Source organism: Mus musculus, chromosome 9 (assembly GCF_000001635.26).
Source record: "Mus musculus strain C57BL/6J chromosome 9, GRCm38.p6 C57BL/6J".
Taxonomy (NCBI): domain Eukaryota; kingdom Metazoa; phylum Chordata; class Mammalia; order Rodentia; family Muridae; genus Mus; species Mus musculus.
Genome location: NC_000075.6, coordinates 4,440,031 through 4,460,306, shown reverse-complemented (window position 1 = coordinate 4,460,306; position 20,276 = coordinate 4,440,031). Strand labels below are relative to the sequence as shown.

The following is a 20,276-nucleotide window of genomic DNA, read 5'->3' as shown; positions in this document are numbered from 1 at the left end:
GCATCACAATAGAATGCTGTCACTCACCTTTCACTGAGAAGTGATGGATCATGCCCATTCAATGACAATATGTGAAGGTTCATCATCCAACATTGGGTAAAGACATATCCTGTTGATACCTTTCAAAAATCAAACAATCAATAACTCACCATAAAGCTCTTTAGCAGCCCACACAATGCACAGATTGAGTGGCTAACATTTACAAAGCTTTGTTTGTCCTATTCAAATCTGAAAACCAGTGAAGTAGATAAGAGGGAACATAGCAAGCTGCTTCCATAGTGTTCCTGTACAAGCCCCATCAGGCTTCTCTTTTTTTCTCTCTTCCTCATTTTCAATTTTACAATAGATTTTCATAAGTATGGGTATTTCTTCTTGTAGAAAACTCCAAAAGCTAATAGGACAACAGAGTAATTTTCCTAGCAGAACACTTTCAGGAATTTCAGGAATGTGTACATTTGGGTTTTCTCATTTTAAAACAAACAAAAAACATACAAACCACTCATTTCCTACTCTGTTTGGCTCCCTCCATACCCATTCATGGTGACCTGGTTTTTGCTCATTTGCCTAATGAGCAAAAAATAGGATGTGAAGGGCATTTTTGTACTTTTCAGAAATGCTTTCTTAAAGGTACACAGTAATGGCTCATCTGTCATCTCCACTTAGCCACCTCAGGCAGTGAGTGACCCACACGCAGCACTCCACAAGAAAGAGCTGCTATTACCAGCTGCAAAAACAATATAGGCCATGTATGGGAGAAATTTGATATGTATTTGCCTTTGCTTCACTCCATTATGAAACTTGCTACACTTGGGGTCCTGCACACATGTGAAGCACAGCCATGATGCTGTTTCTAAAGCATTCTACATGTCACTCGTGAAGCCGTGCTGTTCAAACACTTTTACATTGCACATCTTACCAGACACACTGATTTCACTTCAACACAAATTGAATCATCTGCCTACTTCAGCCATCAGCACGATGGAAAAATAAGTGAAGTAGAAGACCAGCTCAGGGCTTAAGATTTTATCAAACAAGAAAACAGATGAGATCTCCCCATATCATGAGCCCTACTGCCCACATCACACAAGCAACAAAGCATCCATTAAAATGCATGATATACATTTTCTATTAAGGGCAAATATATGAAATACTTCATATGTGAGGAAGGAGAATAGTATCATTAAAATGACAAGAATTGTTTGAACTGAGACACTGATGCTCTAAATCAGATAGATGCTCAGGCATTGTTACACAATGACAATGAAACAAGCAGATCTGATGTGTCTAATTTGAAAAATGACTTTTATGTGATCTTTACTTATTGCATTGGGCATATCTATTTCCCATGCCTGATAGACTCTGTAGACTCAGTCAACTGTAGACTCTACAGTTGAAAGATTTGGGGACTTAGAATGTCCATGACTGTTGTATTTATTAGCTTGCTGGGGTTGACGAATGTCCCTCATTTCAGCCCATCTCATCAAATTTATAAATATTTGCTTGCCCTCATACATGAGCAAATATGCAGTACCCCAGAAAACTATGGGCATGGATGTTGTTTCTAGCTCTCTGCCTTTCTCACCCCTTATGCTTTTTCAATGTGTATGATCTTGCCAAGTCAGTACCCTTTCAATCACAGTCAACATTTCTAAACTTCGCCACAGTGGCAAGACAGATCCAGCATTTGCCCATGAATGTGTTTTCATCTGACCTCTGACCTCTTCCCATTGAGGGAAGCTCTGCCCTTCAGAGCCCTGCTTATGAGTCCCTAGAGTCATCATAATCTAACATCATAAATCCAACACTGTATGGATTCATCTTTTTTTTCCCAGAATTTTAAGGAAAATCAGAAGTGGATTTTCAGAGCTAGATGAGTCATTAGGACTTAGATTTCCAGAACCGTTCCAACCTGAAACCTCAGCTTTTCCAGAAGGGAGAGAGAGACAGGAGATTCCCCAGAGAAAATTGGCTAGCAAGACTCTGGTTTGGATTGAGATGCCTTGGCTCAATGAATAAAGTGAAAAAGCAATCATGAATGATTTCCAATATTCATCTCAGGCTGCCACATGCATGTACACACAAATGCACATAGAGTTCCACTTACACATGTTTCCCCACAGATAATATCATGTGTATACATACATACATAATAAACACATATATAAAATAAAAAGGTGAACATTCAAAAAATATTGGTGGCCTAAAAACTTTTAATCCTAATTTTTTCCTATTCTACTATTTGTGCTTGCTCTCTTATTCTTTAGATGTCGTGTTCAGCTGTAACTGCAAAACTGCCTAGTGATTATCACTTGTATTTTTAATTTTTTTTAAAAGGAGACAATTCAGTTGGTAAAATGCAAGTAATGCAAGTTGAGCATTGTGTTGTAGACTTGTAATCTCAGCACTGGAAAGGCAGGACAAGCAGGTCCTTAGGGCATACTGGCCAGCCAAATTAGCCTGCCAGATTCTGAGAGGGTCTGCCAGTACATGACTAATACAGATACAGCCAACCATCAGAATGAGCCCTGGGAACCCTATGGAAGAGTAAAGGGAAGGAACTGAAGGGGATTTCAACACTGTAGGAAGAACAATAGCAACTAACTGGACCCCACAGAGTTCCCAGGAACTAAAACACCAACCAAAGAGGCATGGCTCCAGCTACATATGTAGCAGAAGATTACCCTATCTGGCATCAATGGGAGGGGAGGCCCTTGGTTCTGTGGAAGCTTGATGCCCCAATACAGGGGGATGCTAGGGCAGTGAGGTGGAAGTGAGTGTGTGGGTGGGGAAGCACCCTCATAAAAGCAGGGGGAGGGGATATAGGATAAGAGGTTTGTGGAGAGGAAACCAGAAAAAGGGACAACAATTGAACTGTAAATAAATAAAATAACTAATAAAAAAAAAATAACCTGAGTCCAAGAACAGGGTGGATAGGACCTGAGCAACGACACCCAAAGTTGACATCGGACGTCACACATGTTCATGCATGTACAACCATATGCACATGTCTAGGTACACTCACACACAATAATAGTAACTACCTAAAATTTAACTTAAAATCCAAAACAATTTAAGTAAATTAACTAATAAGTGTAATAAAGTTAGAGAGAAGTAACTTACAAAAATAAATAAGCTTCTTGGCTAGAGTCATGGGTTAGAATGAGTGAAGCCAAAAGGAAGTGTGAAAACAAAAACCACTTGTCTTTGAAGCCCTGTGTGGTATTCTACTTGTTGGTTTTGTCAGATTCACTCTCAAGCTGTAGGAGTCATCTGGAACTTGAATATTCTTCAGAGGGTACTCAGTTTGTAAAGTGCAGTGCTTCTCTTCTCTCCCTTGAATGTTTAAGGATTGACAATATAAACTGACCTTTATATGTATATATATCATATATTTGAGTTGTAATAGAGTTGTTACATATAACTTTATATATATGATATATAATGTTTTCTATATTATATAAAATAATATATATATAACTATTATGTATAACAACTCTATTGTAACTCAAATGTATATTATATATATAATATACATAACACACACATGCATGCACATATACATACACACACATATATATGTATATACACACAGACACACAAACACTCACACACACACACAGAGTAACTCTATTACAACTCAAATGTGGAGCTTAGAAGAGTTTTACAGAAGCAAAAATGAGGTCTGACCTGGTCCTTTTCATCTTCCTCGTGAATGTGATAGAACATTCATGTGATAGAAATTTCAATGCTTTTCAGGACCTTTTACCTTCAATACATCAAAACAATATTGAGTAAAATGGTAGAGTATAATAATCATCATGGCAAGTGGTACATGCCTTTTAACTCATCACTATAAATGTCTGGCACTTGGTTTATTTCTAAAAAGAATTTTAAAAGTTTAGTTTTCCAATTTCTAAAGAGTTAGGTTTCTGCCATGCAAACTGAATAACTGATAACAGAATGGCCTAAAAGACTTACCGTAACCTCACTTCTGTCTATATTAACATGCTGTTCCCTTCTTTCATGTATTTAATTTTATTTGCATTTCCTCTAGAGATCAAAAATAGCAGTATATGAAAAGATGTGGACCTACATGCGATCGGCAGAGCCATCTGTGTTCACTAGAACTACAGCTGAGGGCGTGGCCCGTGTCCGCAAGTCCAAGGGCAAATTTGCCTTCCTCCTGGAGTCCACGATGAATGAATACATTGAGCAGCGAAAGCCCTGTGACACGATGAAAGTGGGAGGAAACCTGGATTCCAAAGGCTATGGTGTAGCGACGCCCAAGGGTTCCTCATTAAGGTGGGTGGAATAGTATAACAATAGATCATGCATTGTTATAGTATTCCACCTTCCCTGATGTCCCTGAAAGAATATTTTACTTTCTGTGTAAACATAGTATGTTTGTTGGTTTATTTTCTTTTTCTTCATCTCATACTTTTGATCAACAATCAGGTAAAAGCAATGTTTTATTTTCATTCTAAAATGATCATACTTGACATTAACCTTTGAAGGCCATATAAAAACCAAAGTGGTTGAACACTAGCTCCCTGCAGTGGGCCTAAATCATGGGTATTATAATTTTTTCTAGATCTCATCAACTGTTTTCTGTTGCTTTGCCCACAAAGATTGATGCTGCCTGCTGCCATTATATCAGTAGTGATTCTGCATTTTATCATTGTGTTGCCAGACTCTGAGTAAGAAGGAACCCACTTCTTCCCAACAGAGAGATTGTCTGTTTCCATTTCAGTGTTTCATTTAGTACTGCATCATTCTCTTCCAGTGTTTGTTGAGGTTGCATTGGTACTGTTCAAATCACATCCACATATAAAACCAACCAGACCTAGATAAAAGGGTAGGCTCTGACTTTATGGTGCTTACTCAGGTCACATTCCCAGCTATTTTAAAGGGAGTATGGTGTGAGTAAGACCTGTAAAGTTAGATCAAATATGCCCAAAAAAGATGTAGATAGACTCTGCCAAGTGGCTCACAAGAAAAGCATTACCTGTATGGGTTAAAGAGGAGACTTTCACTCTTACAGAAATACTGGTCAAATCTACCCTTTGCATCCTTTTGGCTCTTGACATCGAAAATTCATGTTTACACTCAGGAGGCAGAATTCTCTATTTTCCTTAAGTAATAAAGGCTACTTTGAACCTACTGCGGCTAGAGCAAATGATAACTGACAAATCACTCTGGTCTCAGTGCTGCTTAGGAGAGAAGCACAAACCACAGATTCAAGAGGAAATCACAGTCCTTGCTAAAGGGCTTAACTAAGAACCTGGTCTTGAGAAGTGATGTTTCTGGTAAGCCATTGAAAACTGAAGGTAATTAGAATTGTACTATTGCCTGGTCACAATGAAAGCAACATCAGTGTTCTGTAGTTGTTTTAATTGTCTTCAGAAAGGGAACTGCAATGTACTTGGGTTGAGTTGGGCAAGGGGTGAGACATCTGTTTGAGAAACAAGTATGAGTATGGCGGAAGGGTTTTGTGTGGGGGAGGGTATTCTGTGAACAAGAAACTTTAAAGGAAACAGTTATTTTAAAAAAAAAGCAGTCAGTAAAGGCAAATTTCAATATGGATTCTAGCACCTCTGCTTTCTGGTTTATTTGATCAAACAATCGGTAAAAACCTAGAGAAATAATCAGGGAACCTTCAAACTAGTAAATTACCCATGAGAGGTCTAACTAAAACAATTTCATCCATTTAGAAACTTAAACTGCCACCAGGATGTTTCAACTTTGTTGACACATCTTGTATGAGATATTTTTAAAAGTATACAATTTACATTCAGTCAGATATCAGATACCCTTCTGTGGAGGTAGATGTACAAGAACATCATAGTGTAAGGAACATACAAGAAAGAGGAAGGTGAAAGCCACTGTGTTAGGTATATACATATCCATAGTCAAGCTATTGATTACATTCACTGGCTGTCTCTCTTAATCTATTTTGTGTCTTCTGATAAAGTCAAGCTTCTGGAACTGAATTTGGCCCTAAGCTTCTGCCTCCCATTGATGGCAAGAGAGTTTCCTCTTAAATGTGCCACTTTGTCAAATCAACACTACAGGCATTGTCTGGGGCAATGCTGAAGGGCTTCATCTGTCTAGAACTGTGTAATAATGAGTGATTGGCTTCCCCCTCTTTTCCTGCCCTTGCCTAGATTTTGTTAATGAGGCATTTGTTAAACTCAGCTTCATTGATGGGGAGTTTGTTTACACATTTTTTATACCACATTTTCCTGAGCAAGCTAGCCACTGCATGCCAAAGCCACAGCCATTCTGTCCCTGTCTTCAAAAGCACTGGAAGGATACTGAATGCTAAAAGCATTCACCTTTCCCCTAACTCAGCTCCTCCATCCCCAGCCCTGTAAGCAGGAGGGGCCTAGTAAATTAAACTTCTCATTCTTCTTCCCCTAGGAGACTTCTCTTTCAGGAAAGGCAAACCAATACAGAGTTGAACGAATAATCATCTTTTGCATACATTATTTAGTTTGTAGAAATAAGTTCACAATAATTGTGTTCATGAAAGCAAGGTCCAGAAGGCACACTGTCACCAGGTGTCCATGAAACCTATCTTACTCAGCAGAAACTTGTCTATTTTTTTAAAATATATAGTCTTTGTATTAATTTTTCTGCTTATGGTAAGACATATGTATTTCATTTTAATTAACTGTGGATTCCTCATAAACTCTGTTCTGATTTGCAAAGCAATGTGAAGCTTTAGAAAAGATAAAACAGTAGTAATTCCTTCTGTGTAAGCATAACCAGATAAGGCTGATAAATAGCTGGCCTTGTTTCTTTCATCTGTAGTTTTAAGCTTCCATACCTTACTATTTATTCAAAATTCAACAGAATAAATGTAACAGAAAAGAGAAATAGGGGACATACAATCAGAATAGACAGTCATGACTTCTTTCCTGAGAGCTTTAAAACAAATACAGGCAAAATCATTGCAGAGAATGTATCTGTGACTAGTCTAGAAAATGTCACTGTAGGGGCTGGTGTATTGCTCAGCAGTACATATTTTGAAGAGCAAACAACAGGCCCTATGTACAAACACAGATAATAAAAATTTACCAGGTGACCTGGTATAAGTGGAAAACAATGATAAACAGACCCTTTTACTGTTCATATAGATTTCATTTCAGAGTGTTATTCACTAGAGATACATGCAAATCTTAAAAACATTAAGCTTTCAGTTATAGACAGCTCTGAAACTATTACTGCATTTTAACATAGATTCTCCAATTCTTACATGGCACAACTTTTTATTTCTTCTGAATCTCTTTCATATATGCACATTACTGTGTAAGGTTCTCTGCAATACATGGCACCTTCCACATCTATTCTCTACTCTGACTACTGAAAATTACTCTGATAGCTATTTTCTAATTGACAAATTCTTAAGGGTTATTTTGAAATATATATTTCAGGAGGCATTATAATGAAATACAATGAATATAAAGTTTTGGTGAGAGATGTTTATTTTAACTTAATGTCAATACCATCAGCATTATCACCTTTACATTCAAACTTACCATTGTTCAGATTCTTTTTACATAAACTGGCCATAATCATTTATATCAGTAGGTGAATTCTGAAAAAAAAAATACTACTTGGACCAGGCCTATCATGGTTCTTATACAGTAGGCACTCACAAGCTCCTAGCAGCAACATAATGATGGAGGTCTAGGGGGATGTAGGGTGATAGCATACTAAGAATGGGAAATAGAAAGCTACATCTTTTATTAGACTTTTTCTTTCTATGTGTAGCAGAGCCAGTGGTCTTATGGGCTATTTGGACCATATTACCTCTCTTTCACATTCTCCCCAGGGTAGAAACATGAAATAATATTATAGTTTGTGTGTGAAAGATGTATTATACTATAGAACCATTTTACAATGTAAAATTTGTAAAGCATACTTTATCACAAGTTCAATTGCACCTAAAACCCTAGAGAGATAGACTTTAAAGCACAGTGGGTGAGAATCAAAATTGTGTTTTTGTCAGAAATAAATAAACTTTTAGTATTTAATATAAATATAGAAAACCTTATAAGTACAGAAATGTGAAGGTAGATATTAATATTACTGAGTTTCAGTTGGCCATAAATTAATAAACATTCATTTATGTCTTCTGAAAATGATATATTATGGATTTCTAAATAATAATATAATTTTAATGTAATATTTCCTTAATTTTTTTCAGAATTTCATGTATGTATACAATATATTTTGATCAGATCCACTTTGCATGCACCACGAATTCTTCCTGGAGCCTCCAACATGACTCCTTTACAATTTCATATTCTCTTTTACTCCTCTGAGTCCTGATAATGCTGATCCTGGCCTTGTGAGCATTGGTGTGTAGGCATCTACTGAAGTAGTGGCCAAAACTCCAAAGAAATCTATTCTCCCTCCTCCAGCAACTGTCAACTGCCAATATAGCTCCTTAGCTCAGGGTGGGGCCTTCAAGAGAAACTTTCTCATGTTGGAATTTTAATTTGCTTGATCTTTAAGCATAAAATTTTTATATTAATTATTATGGTAAAAAAAAAAAACGCTTGTGAAGATCCTCTATATTTCTGTTGAAATTTGAACAGATGCTCCAGCAAAGTAGGCTGTTGTGATCCCATTACATTTTGAATACTGTGGTGAGTTGCACAGGTTTGACAACCTCCTCCCCATAGATTCATGTGTTTGTATGCTTGGCCCATAGGAATGTCACTATTAGGAGGTATGGCCCTTTGGAGGAAGTACATCACTGTAGGGGTGGGCTTTGAGGTTTCTTATGTTCAGGCTCCACCCAGTGCTGAGGAGACCCTCCTCCGGGATCTCTAAGGAAGACAGTCTCCTTCTGGCAGCCTTCAATGAAGATGTAGAACTCTTAGCTCTACCAAGTCAGTCTGCATACTGCCATGCTTCCCATCACTATGACAATAAATGGAACCTCTGAAACCATGAGCTAGCCCCAGTTAAATGATTTCCTTTCTAAAAGTTGCCTTCATCATGCTATCCCTTCTCAGCAATGGAAACTCTATGACTGAGTTGGTACCAGGGACTGGGGTACGGCTGTGATAGGCATGACCATGATTTTGTTGGGAAGAATGTGGATTTGGGGACTTTGGAAAGCTGTGCAATGCTTTAAGTGGGGCTTAATGGGCCATTCGAGTAGAAGGAGGAAGACAGTAATGCTGGGGATGATTTGAACTGTAAGGGTTTGGCTCAAGAGTTTTCAGAGGAGAAGAATTTTAGTACGTTCCTTACAGACTGTTTGTGTGATATTTTGCTCATGTGTTTTGCCCTAATCCAAAGAGTTAGCCTGAGGCTAAAGTGAAGAGATTCAAATTAATTGCATTGAAAAAGGAAGTCTCAAGAAAAGCCTAGTATAGAGTCTGCCCTGTGGTTCACTCTTATGAAGAGTGTTTTGATCAAGCATAGCCAAACTAAGAAAGAAAAAATGCAAAATAAAGTTTAAAGAAGCACCAGGAAGTGGAATGGAGCTAAATTCTGTGTTCAAGGATGTTAAATGTATTAAGGGAATGGTGACCTCAGGCCAAAATCCCATCTTGCAGTTAGACAAGAGGTAGTTATATCATGTTAGAAGTTATTATGACCAGGTTATTGTTTTCATTAAAACATAAGAAGATATGATTATGTGTTAGATTGACACGGGATGGATTATGATGGCTATTCTCCATTGTCAACTTGACTATATCTAGAATGAACTACAATCCAGGCCTTATAAAGATTGTGTGAAAAGGCAAAGAAAAGCTTAGGTCCAGACATGGTGGTACACACTTCTAATCCCAGCATTCAGGAGGCAAAGGCATGCAGATCTCTGAGTTTAAGGTCAGTTTACAGAGCAAGTTCAGGGACAAGCTTATGTGATAAAGGAAATCACTGAAAACAGAAACTGGTGGAAATATAATAGAACAGGGTGCCATGTTACAGCCCCAGCATGCAGCAGAATTTAGCGTCTTAGGCCATGTGGCTCTGCCTTTAGAGTCAAGAATAGAAGAGTTTACAGAGACAGTTGAGGGCTTTTGAAGTTGGGCTAAATACATTTTGCATTATGATATGGCTACAAGCCTAGGAGGCCAGGGAGTGAAATCTGCTAGTTTGAATAGGTTTGACCTCCATTTACAAATGTATTTGAATGCTTGCCCCATAGGGAGTGATACTCTTAGGAGGTATGGCCTTGTTGGAGGAAGTGCATCATTGTGGAGTGTTAGTGGGCTTTGAGGTTTCCTATGTGCAAGGTCCTCCTAATGCAGAGGAGAGTATCCTCCTAGCTGATTTTTGATCAAGATGTAGAATTCTCAGCACCAAGTCTGCCTGCACCATGCCATGTTTCCTACCATGATAATAGACTGAACCTCTGAAACTATAAGCCAGCCGTAATTAAATGTTTTCGTTTATACGAGTTGCCTTGGTTATGGAGTCTATGATCATAACAATGGAAACCCTAACTAAGATAAATATAGTCTATCTGGCTAAGGATTAAATGAACAGAATAAAAATTGTTTGCACCTTTTATCATTCACAGACACACAGAAGCATGCAAATCCCCCTGGTGATGTACTTAAATGTTTCCCACTTCTCTATAGTAATACTGGTGTTTACTGTAAGTACCAATTATTTTATATTCCAAAATTAGCATGACATGTGGTAAACACATTGATGTGTCCTGGGGAAAATGATGGCATACTAGGACTCATATATCCATCCTTCATCTACCAGATGTTTGAGCTCTGTAGAAAAAGATGGAAGTTTCTACAACTATCCGAAATTTGAAGTTTTTAATTTAGCCTTTCTATAATTAAAAAAAAATGGCTAAAATAATATTTCCTTAAAGAGGAAACATTCTTCTCCTACATTCCTGGATGGTATACTATGCATGACACATTTTGACTTTTCTTTCCATTTCATCCAAATCCTCAGATATATAATTCTATAGATGGTTTCTGGGTTCCAACTGAGATTTTTTTCCAGCTGATTTGCACCTTTTTACACTAGAGACACATTGCAGACACCTGAGCACTTAGTAGAAAGCTAAAAAAAAAAATACTAAATATAGTGTTTATTTCTTTTCTCATTTTTATCTTTATACCTATAAGTTATATTTTAGTGACTTTTCTAGGCTGGAATAGAGATCTTTATGGTTATTTTAGAAAGATATATTTAACAAAATGAAATGCCTACAGTAAAAATTGTAGAGTCAAACCTTTTGTAGCTTTTAATAAGAAAACCACAACTAGGCACCATCTCTAATATTCAAGGAAATTTCAAACTACTGGGCCTTTCATGCACTTGTCTCATAGATAATAATATCAACCCTGGTAATGTGTAACTGTGATCTCAGAACCTGGAAAATGGCAACAGGAAGACTAAGAGTTCAAAGTCATTCTCAGACAAAAGGGAGTATGAGGCTAGCCTGAGATACATGAGACCCTATCTCGTAAACAAGTCAATGATAATAAATAAACATTAATTTTTTAAGCATGCAGAATATCAAAGCAAATGTGTATTGTCATTTGAATCACCTCTTTCTCTCATGGTGGACAAACACCAGCTATGAGTTCCTTCTTACAAGTCTTCACAATGGGACTGGAGGGAAGCATTCCCTCAGTGGGTTCTGGAAAGCTTAAAACTAGAAAGAAAAACAATGTAGGTACTCAAATAAGAAAGTACCAAACAGCTAGGTGAAGTGAAGCATAGGAAAAGACCTCCTAACAGAAAAGTAGGTGAAGAAATACATGAAGCCAATATCTTAAAAGGTAGGCATATCAACAGCACATACCACTGGGCCTGAACCTGTTATTTCTGCTTTCTGGTCAAACTGGATTTGTTAATCTGGGCAGAATATATAGACAAGTTGCTGTTATTTAAGTCTTATCTACAGGACAAACACTATGCAACAGAGAAACCTCAGGCTTTCAACGTCCTCAAGTGTACCTGGCCAGAGTGAGTCAGAGTGTACGGCATAAAGTGACAGGGCTTCCAGCACAGGAAGGGCAAATGTGGCATCATCATGAAGAGGTATAAATATCAGAAACAAAAATTTCTGTGTGCATGGAATTAGTGTGTGAGAATATTATATTCTTGCATATTAAAATGCACAAAATAGAGTTGAGTGAAACACAGCCCTGTTTTCATTTGTCCTTTAATGTTGAATTTATCTGTACATTCATAGTCAACTTCTCCAAATTTTAAATTTTTCAATGTAAATTTTTTTCTTATTCTCTATAGCATAAATTTTCACAGTGACTACAAAGTAGTTATTAAAGCCTTTTTTAAAAAAAAATAATTCTTCAATGAAGACCACGTGACAGAAAAGTCTCTTGCACATAGGATCTCAGTGCATAGGACTATGACTTCTATAGATTACAAACCTACTTGGAATTTATAATAAAAAATAGCATTTCTGTTTAATGTTGAAAACTGTATTATGAGTAGCTCTCTGTGCATCCTCAGAGCACCAACACAGGTCAAACAGTAACTTTTGTGGCACTGTTGGCAGATAAATTCTTCAGACATCTCCCTAAATGAAAACATGCAGGGTAGGGCAGCCTAGGGTGCTTCAGCTCAAGCTGCTCAGGGTCTCAGTTCTTGAGTAGCTCTTAAAAAACCTGGAGATGGAAAAAGAAACCTTCTAGCCATAGTACAATAGATTCCTGCCCCTTATGGTTCCAGAACACTCTTACCTGAGAGAAGAGAGACGGATTGGGGAGAAGGTGAAAAGGACAAGATAGAATACAGCTCTTAATACATGCAATAATTAGGAAGATAAAGAATGTGCTGCCCATGTACCATGTACCAGTTAAAGCTTTAGAGGAATGCCTAGTAAAGGTAACATTACCACGAGAAGATGCCTTAAAGCAACGGTTCTCAACTAAGGCTGTGATCCTTTAATTATAGTTCCTCATGTTGTGGTGACCCCCCAACAGTAAAATTATTTTTGTTTCCACTTCATAAGGTAACTTTGCTACTGTTATGAATCACAATGAAAATATCTATGTTTCCTAATGGTCTTAGGTGACCCATGGAAAAGGGTCATTTGATCCCCAAAAGGCATGACACCCACAAGTTGAGAACTGCTGCCTTAGAGTTTATATTATAAAAATGTAATCTACTCTTCAGTGTAAAATTTTCCACCAAAATGCTTTAATGTAATTGTATGCTGATGGTAACTTAGAAAATCAGAGGAAAATAGTGTTTTTCTCCAAACACGAGAATCTACTTCACCATCTACTTCAGGAGAGTATGTGAGAAAGTACCCACAAGATAGTATCAGCCAGTGTGAAATTGGTTTTATGCTTTTGTGTTTAACAAAGGAGAAATAAAATGGTTTGGATGTTACAGAACAGTATAGAAAATAGTAATTATTCTGACTTAGAATAATATTATGCTTTAATATAGAGGTTTTAAAACTGCAGTTCATTCACTTTAAAGGTTTCTCTTGGAGGTCCAAGACAGACATCTGGGTGTTGGTTTCAGAATGAACTACTGAACATGTGAGGTGACTTTCTTATAGACACTCAGTATCACATATTCTTATAGACACTCAGTATCACATATTCTTATAGACACTCAGTATCACATATTCTTATAGATACTCAGTATCACATATTCTTATAGATACTCAGTATCACATATTCTTATAGATACTCAGTATCACATATTCTTATAGATACTCAGTATCACATATTCTTATAGATACTCAGTATCACATATTCTTATAGACACTCAGTATCACATATTCTTATAGATACTCAGTATCACATATTCTTATAGACACTCAGTATCACATATTCTTATAGACACTCAGTATCACATATTCTTATAGATACTCAGTATCACATATTCTTATAGACACTCAGTATCACATATTCTTATAGACACTCAGTATCACATATTCTTATAGACACTCAGTATCACATATTCTTATAGACACTCAGTATCACATATTCTTATAGATACTCAGTATCACATATTCTTATAGACACTCAGTATCACATATTCTTATAGACACTCAGTATCACATATTCTTATAGACACTCAGTATCACATATTCTTATAGACACTCAGTATCACATATTCTTATAGACACTCAGTATCACATATTCTTATAGATACTCAGTATCACATATTCTTATAGACACTCAGTATCACATATTCTTATAGACACTCAGTATCACATATTCTTATAGACACTCAGTATCACATATTCTTATAGACACTCAGTATCACATATTCTTATAGATACTCAGTATCACATATTCTTATAGATACTCAGTATCACATATTCTTATAGATACTCAGTATCACATATTCTTATAGATACTCAGTATCACATATTCTTATAGACACTCAGTATCACATATTCTTATAGATACTCAGTATCACATATTCTTATAGACACTCAGTATCACATATTCTTATAGATACTCAGTATCACATATTCTTATAGATACTCAGTATCACATATTCTTATAGATACTCAGTATCACATATTCTTATAGATACTCAGTATCACATATTCTTATAGACACTCAGTATCACATATTCTTATAGATACTCAGTATCACATATTCTTATAGACACTCAGTATCACATATTCTTATAGACACTCAGTATCACATATTCTTATAGATACTCAGTATCACATATTCTTATAGATACTCAGTATCCCATATTCTTATAGACACTCAGTATCACATATTCTTATAGACACTCAGTATCACATATTCTTATAGACACTCAGTATCACATATTCTTATAGACACTCAGTATCACATATTCTTATAGATACTCAGTATCACATATTCTTATAGATACTCAGTATCACATATTCTTATAGATACTCAGTATCACATATTCTTATAGACACTCAGTATCACATATTCTTATAGACACTCAGTATCACATATTCTTATAGATACTCAGTATCACATATTCTTATAGATACTCAGTATCACATATTCTTATAGACACTCAGTATCACATATTCTTATAGATACTCAGTATCACATATTCTTATAGACACTCAGTATCACATATTCTTATAGATACTCAGTATCACATATTCTTATAGACACTCAGTATCACATACATAGGAACAAGCAAATAGAAAGCCATCTTTCACATTTCCAGATGCCTGAGTGTTTGAAAAGCAAGCAATCTACTGATTAAATGATTTTTATAAGAGATGAGTAGGTGAGCAAATTATTGAAATGCTGTGTGTGGTCATTGTTTATTCTTTTCCATAATTGAACATCATTCTTTTACATACAGAGATTCTCACAATTTCTGAGAATCAAAAATCTAAGAAGATATGTACCAAGAATGAAATTCACTTCTAAAAACCTTACAGTACCATTTCAACATAAACTTTCACAGCACAAAATTCAACAATACAGGAAAATTGAAAGCATGAATCAATCCTTTCCATTTCAATCTTGTCTTTCAAAGTCTACAATACTAAGGTGTTAAAAAAAGAGAGAGACTTGGTTTGAAAATCTCACTGACCACATAAAGCCATACGTCATATAGCTATCATACTGAAATAAGCCAGATTTCATTTAGGCTACTTTTTTTTATTCTGGATTACTCAAAGAAGAAATTGAGTACAGATAAGTTTTTAAAGAAAATATTAAAGTGGGATGTTTTCTTGAGTACTTTTTAGCAGCTAACAGGAATAAGAGTAAATTGAAGTTTCAATCAAATAAACGAGATACTAATAGCTGCACACTTTCAGAGTACATGAAAGCATGCATGGGTTCCTCTTCCATGTTTCTTCACTGCACAGAAACAGATAAAATCCCGCCAAGAATTACTTCCTTCTGGGTCTTTCTCTGATGCACCAAGAGGCCATAATCTGACTGGAGCTAAACAGACATGTATTCAGATATTTACAACGAGCACCTTCAAGTAATTTAGAAAAATGTTGTCACCAATCCCACTTTTTTATTGCTAGAATTTTAAACATAAAAGCAAAATTTTGTAGTAAAAAGCCATAAGGGAACTTAATGTGGGTGCCCAAAGAACTAAGACAGTACCTGTTTTACCTTTGAAGGTAGTCAGGAAAACACAAAATGCAAAAGGAACTGGCCTTACACTGTCTCCCACAGAAATTAGCTACTTTCTATTAAATAATATGATAATGACAATATTACACTGGACAAAAAAATCTGTTCATCTAATACTAAATTTTCTGTTTAATTTGCTCACTTTAAAATGGTGTTTAAATTTGGCCCATATAAAACACTAAAAATCATTGGCTAGTAGTATCTTTCTAAAGTGAGATGCTCAGAGTAACAGCATAATATTACTCTTTTCAAACGTATATACTTCTAATTCTCTTTTGTGGGGATGACGCTGCGAATAAGGGTTAAGTGACTTGCCCAGAGTTTCCCAGCTTAGGTTACAACTGATGTCTTCTGACTCCTTTCTCCAGTGCTCTTATGGGAAAAGACCTTTTTTTAATTGTATTTTTAAGTAAGAATATAGTTTACTCTGAGAAATAACAGTAGATTTTTAAAAGTCTTTCTTTGCCTCAGTTTGCCAATACTGATAAAGCTAAAGTATATTAAAAATATCCACATAGGACTCAAGTTTGCACCTACATTTAAGTTTTTGTGAAAAATAGGATAAATTCTGATTTAGGTGAGGAAAGTACACAGATGTAGATAATAAATCCACCAAAGGAAGTCTTTGCCATGGTTGAAGTTGGTTCTCAAAAAGATATAAAAAAAAAAAAAAAAACTAATAATCTCCAGTATCTAACTTGTTCAATCAAAACAAAACAAAACAAACAAACAAAAAAAACCAGAAAGACAAAAAACAAAAAAACAGCCTCTTAGAGAATTCCAAGTAATGGGAACCAGTTGCCTCCTGCTTGTAAATACTTGAAGCATGCTCTGCCTATATATTTCAGTCTCAGAACTCTCTGGAGTTGTAAGTGAGGGGAAAAGTCAGTTCCAGGTAACAGAAACAGAGATGATGGTTTGGAAATTAGACAAACCACTTCTTTTGCTGTGGTCTGTCATATTGTGAAACAGAAAAGTATTTTTAAAGGTGTTTCTCAGATAGAGATGCCAGTCTTATACACATACATGAATAGAGATTGAAAGGAAATGGTCGCTCCACTCTTTATTATGTGCAGTGTTCTGCCTGCTTGTACACCCACAGGCCACACGAGGGCACCAGATCTTATTATAGATGGCTATGAGCCACCATGTGGTTGCTGGTTATTTAACTCAAGACCTCTGAAAGAGCTGCCAGTGCTCTTTACCACTGAGCCATCCCTCCAGCCTCCTGGCTTCACACTTTAGATAAGGCACATATGTGAGAAAATCCACTGAGATTCATAAAAAGTATAAATAATGTGAAAGTACAGGCAGGATTTAGTTGAATATTATTGAGAACAAATTGTATGTTGTCATATGCAGATATGACAAAAATAATTTCCTCCATATAATGTGAACTTTCGTCGAGAGGATGATTTTTAAGGACAACACAGTAACCTCAGCAATGTCAACATCACAGTAACCTTAGCAATGCCAACATATTAATTTCTCTTTTATTTTCCTCTTTATCTCGAGTAGCCACCACTTAGCTCTGAAATGTAGATGCTACATGGCCAGTCTAATATTACCCAGACCAGGAAATATATCTACACTTAGTTTCTTTGATTGATTTCTGTATAATTTCCAAACACAAAAAGTTTGCTTCTAAAATCTAACAACTACAGACAAAATAGGTGTTTTATAAGATAAAATATACTTTTTTTTTTCATTTTAAGAATGGTTTACAATCTTTGGCTGTATTTGTTTCAGAAAAATAGTATGATGATTTTATAGTGTTTAGAGGGTAAAGTATTAATTGTCAAGATAGCCACTTTCAGAATATTCACCACTGACAAAGAAAAAAATTATATTGCAACTGAAAAACTTTTATTATATCAAGTTTATGCCATACAACTTCAAGGTCACTAAAGTTCATAGGGTGACTCCAATGAAAACCAGATGGAGTGACTGAGCAAGACAAGACTTGCTGATGTAGCACATAGTTTCCTATAACGTTTTCTCCTTCTGCACAGTTTCATAATGACCATTAGGGTACTACAAACAATGCCCCTCATTTTGCTGTCTCTGTAACACACTGGGACGAACTGAGTTTCCAGCATGCATCCATTTGCTCACCTGATGTCATTTTACTTGATGAAGTTTTTTAATAAGTTACCCAAAGTTAAATAACAATAGCACATGATCTTGTATGGGTTCAGGCTCATTCTTGGTCTCTACTCTCCTTCATGTCTCACGGAATTCAATCAATTGTCTGGTATTGATTTTGTATGGGAGTCAATCAGCCACCCTCTCTGAAATTATGCCAAAGGGTAGCTATAAACTGACTTTACAATCAGTTAACTAGACAATATCCTAAACAGAAATAATTCAAGTAAGAAAAAATGTCAGAGACTATGAAATGTGAAGTAAGTAAAGATTTAATAATAGCTGTCATATACAAAGCCCATGTAAATGAATACATTCTCATACTTTATCCCAACAACCAGTTGGAGTTGATGCTATGTCTATCCAGACACATGACTCTATGGACACACATGTCATCTAGCTGATGGGTGACAGTGGTGCTATTATGGCCATTGCTATTGAATACTGGAACTTAGTCTTCTTTCCATCTTATCTTTCCAAAGACACCAGAAGCCCTATTCAATCACAGATACTTTAAGAAAGAAAACTCCATTTGACAATGTCTATAGTGCCCTGAACTTGCATGAACTGAAACCTAAGTCTTGATGGTTGATGAAAGAAAAAGTTTAAAAAAAAATTAAATGTCACCTGAGATTTCTCGTTTCAGGTGAGACCTTTTCCTAATTTTCCCATAACATGTTATTTTCAATTTTTATAAAAATTATTACAATTGATCACATTAAGTACAGCTCCCGATATGTTTTTGTCATATCATTATAATTTTATTCCTAAAGACAAGAGGAATGTCAGGACAGCTACATGGGAAGAGTTCTCCATGGGAACTCTTGATGTGCCTTACCTTATTGCTTCTGCTGATCAATTGCCTAAATAGTGCTATCCCATGAATTTTCCTGCTTTAAGAAAGCCTGAAATTAATTAGGAGTCTCTGGCAAGATAGACTAGTTCAGCAGGAGACACCATATTTTACATCTTACACAGTTATTGTCCATTCCCTTTGGCTTAATACTTAAAATGAGTTTCGATTCGATTCTGTGAAAGCCCCATCATATCAGACAGTTGGTAGTATCATGTGAGACTTAAGGAAAGGATTGGCCAGAACTGAACTTGACTTTAATACAAGATCATGTTCTATTATTGTTTAACTTTGGGTATTTCTCCCCTAGGAGGAGGACAGAGGAGAACTAACCAGCTCCAGGATTAAGGTAAGAGGGGAGTTTTCTTTCAAAAGAATGGCTTCCATCCATTTGAAGGAAACCCCTCCCCCACATATTTTTTAATCCCTTTTTCTTTATACATTTATATTTTTTTAACCCACCAGCATCAGGAAGCCAGCTTGCTACCTATGCATAGTAGTGATTTCAACATCCATTTACAAATTTTATAGCAGAAAAAAGAAAAGCGTTCACACAAGTCATAACAGCTGTATGCTACTGCATTCATTTTCCATTCTCATTAAAGACCAGTCTTCCATTGAGATTTAAATTCTTTAGCTGTTCATTTCTCTGTATATAGACTATTCATAGTTATTGTCAATCAAACCATACTGGTTAAGAAAATACAAAAATATTAAACTAAACTTCAAAATATTTCTCATAAAATACATTGTTATCAAGAAAAAGTCTATTAAAAGATGGTGTTGTTATAATTTTAATGATGTCTAATTATGAAATAAAATCAGACTAAACTTTCAAGCTGAGGTAAGATAAACAGTGTGATATTTTTAAATACACTATTTAGGAATTATAGCAAGAAAAATGATAGGAAAGGGACATATTTTTTTAACACAATTTCTGGATACTGATTCACCCTCTCCTGCAGGCCTCTTGATGTTTACTTTAATTATTTCTATGGTAAGCTCACATTCCTAATTATTGTTTTTGAAGTCATCAAATATTCCCTACCTTTGGTGTCTTCTTCACATGGTTTTCTCCATTCAAGAGTTCCCAAGGGAAGATACAAAGTTGTTTTCTGACCTTCGCATGCATGCTATGGCAGACATGCCTTACTCCCTAACATCATGCACTCACAATTAAATAA

The 20,276-nt window shown here is 35.9% G+C and overlaps 1 protein-coding gene across 14 annotated transcripts in view; it reads left to right on the top strand.

Moving 5' to 3' along the window:
- The window catches only part of Gria4 (glutamate receptor, ionotropic, AMPA4 (alpha 4)), a 378,342-nt gene that overhangs the window by 335,928 nt on the left and 22,138 nt on the right, over positions 1-20,276 (top strand). For 10 of the 14 annotated variants that reach the window (XR_379085.2, XR_001778798.2, XR_001778797.2 and 7 more), the window contains exon 14: positions 4,055-4,302. Coding sequence is in view for 8 of the 14 variants with exons in the window: in XM_006509844.3 (XP_006509907.1) it covers positions 4,055-4,302 (248 nt within the window). In the remaining 6 variants the exon portion in view is untranslated. Of the gene's footprint in view, positions 1-4,054; positions 4,303-10,552; positions 10,631-19,402; positions 19,442-20,276 lie in introns of all 14 variants that reach the window. The other 4 variants (XR_001778800.2, XR_379084.4, XM_011242355.3 and 1 more) reach the window with 2 other exon arrangements.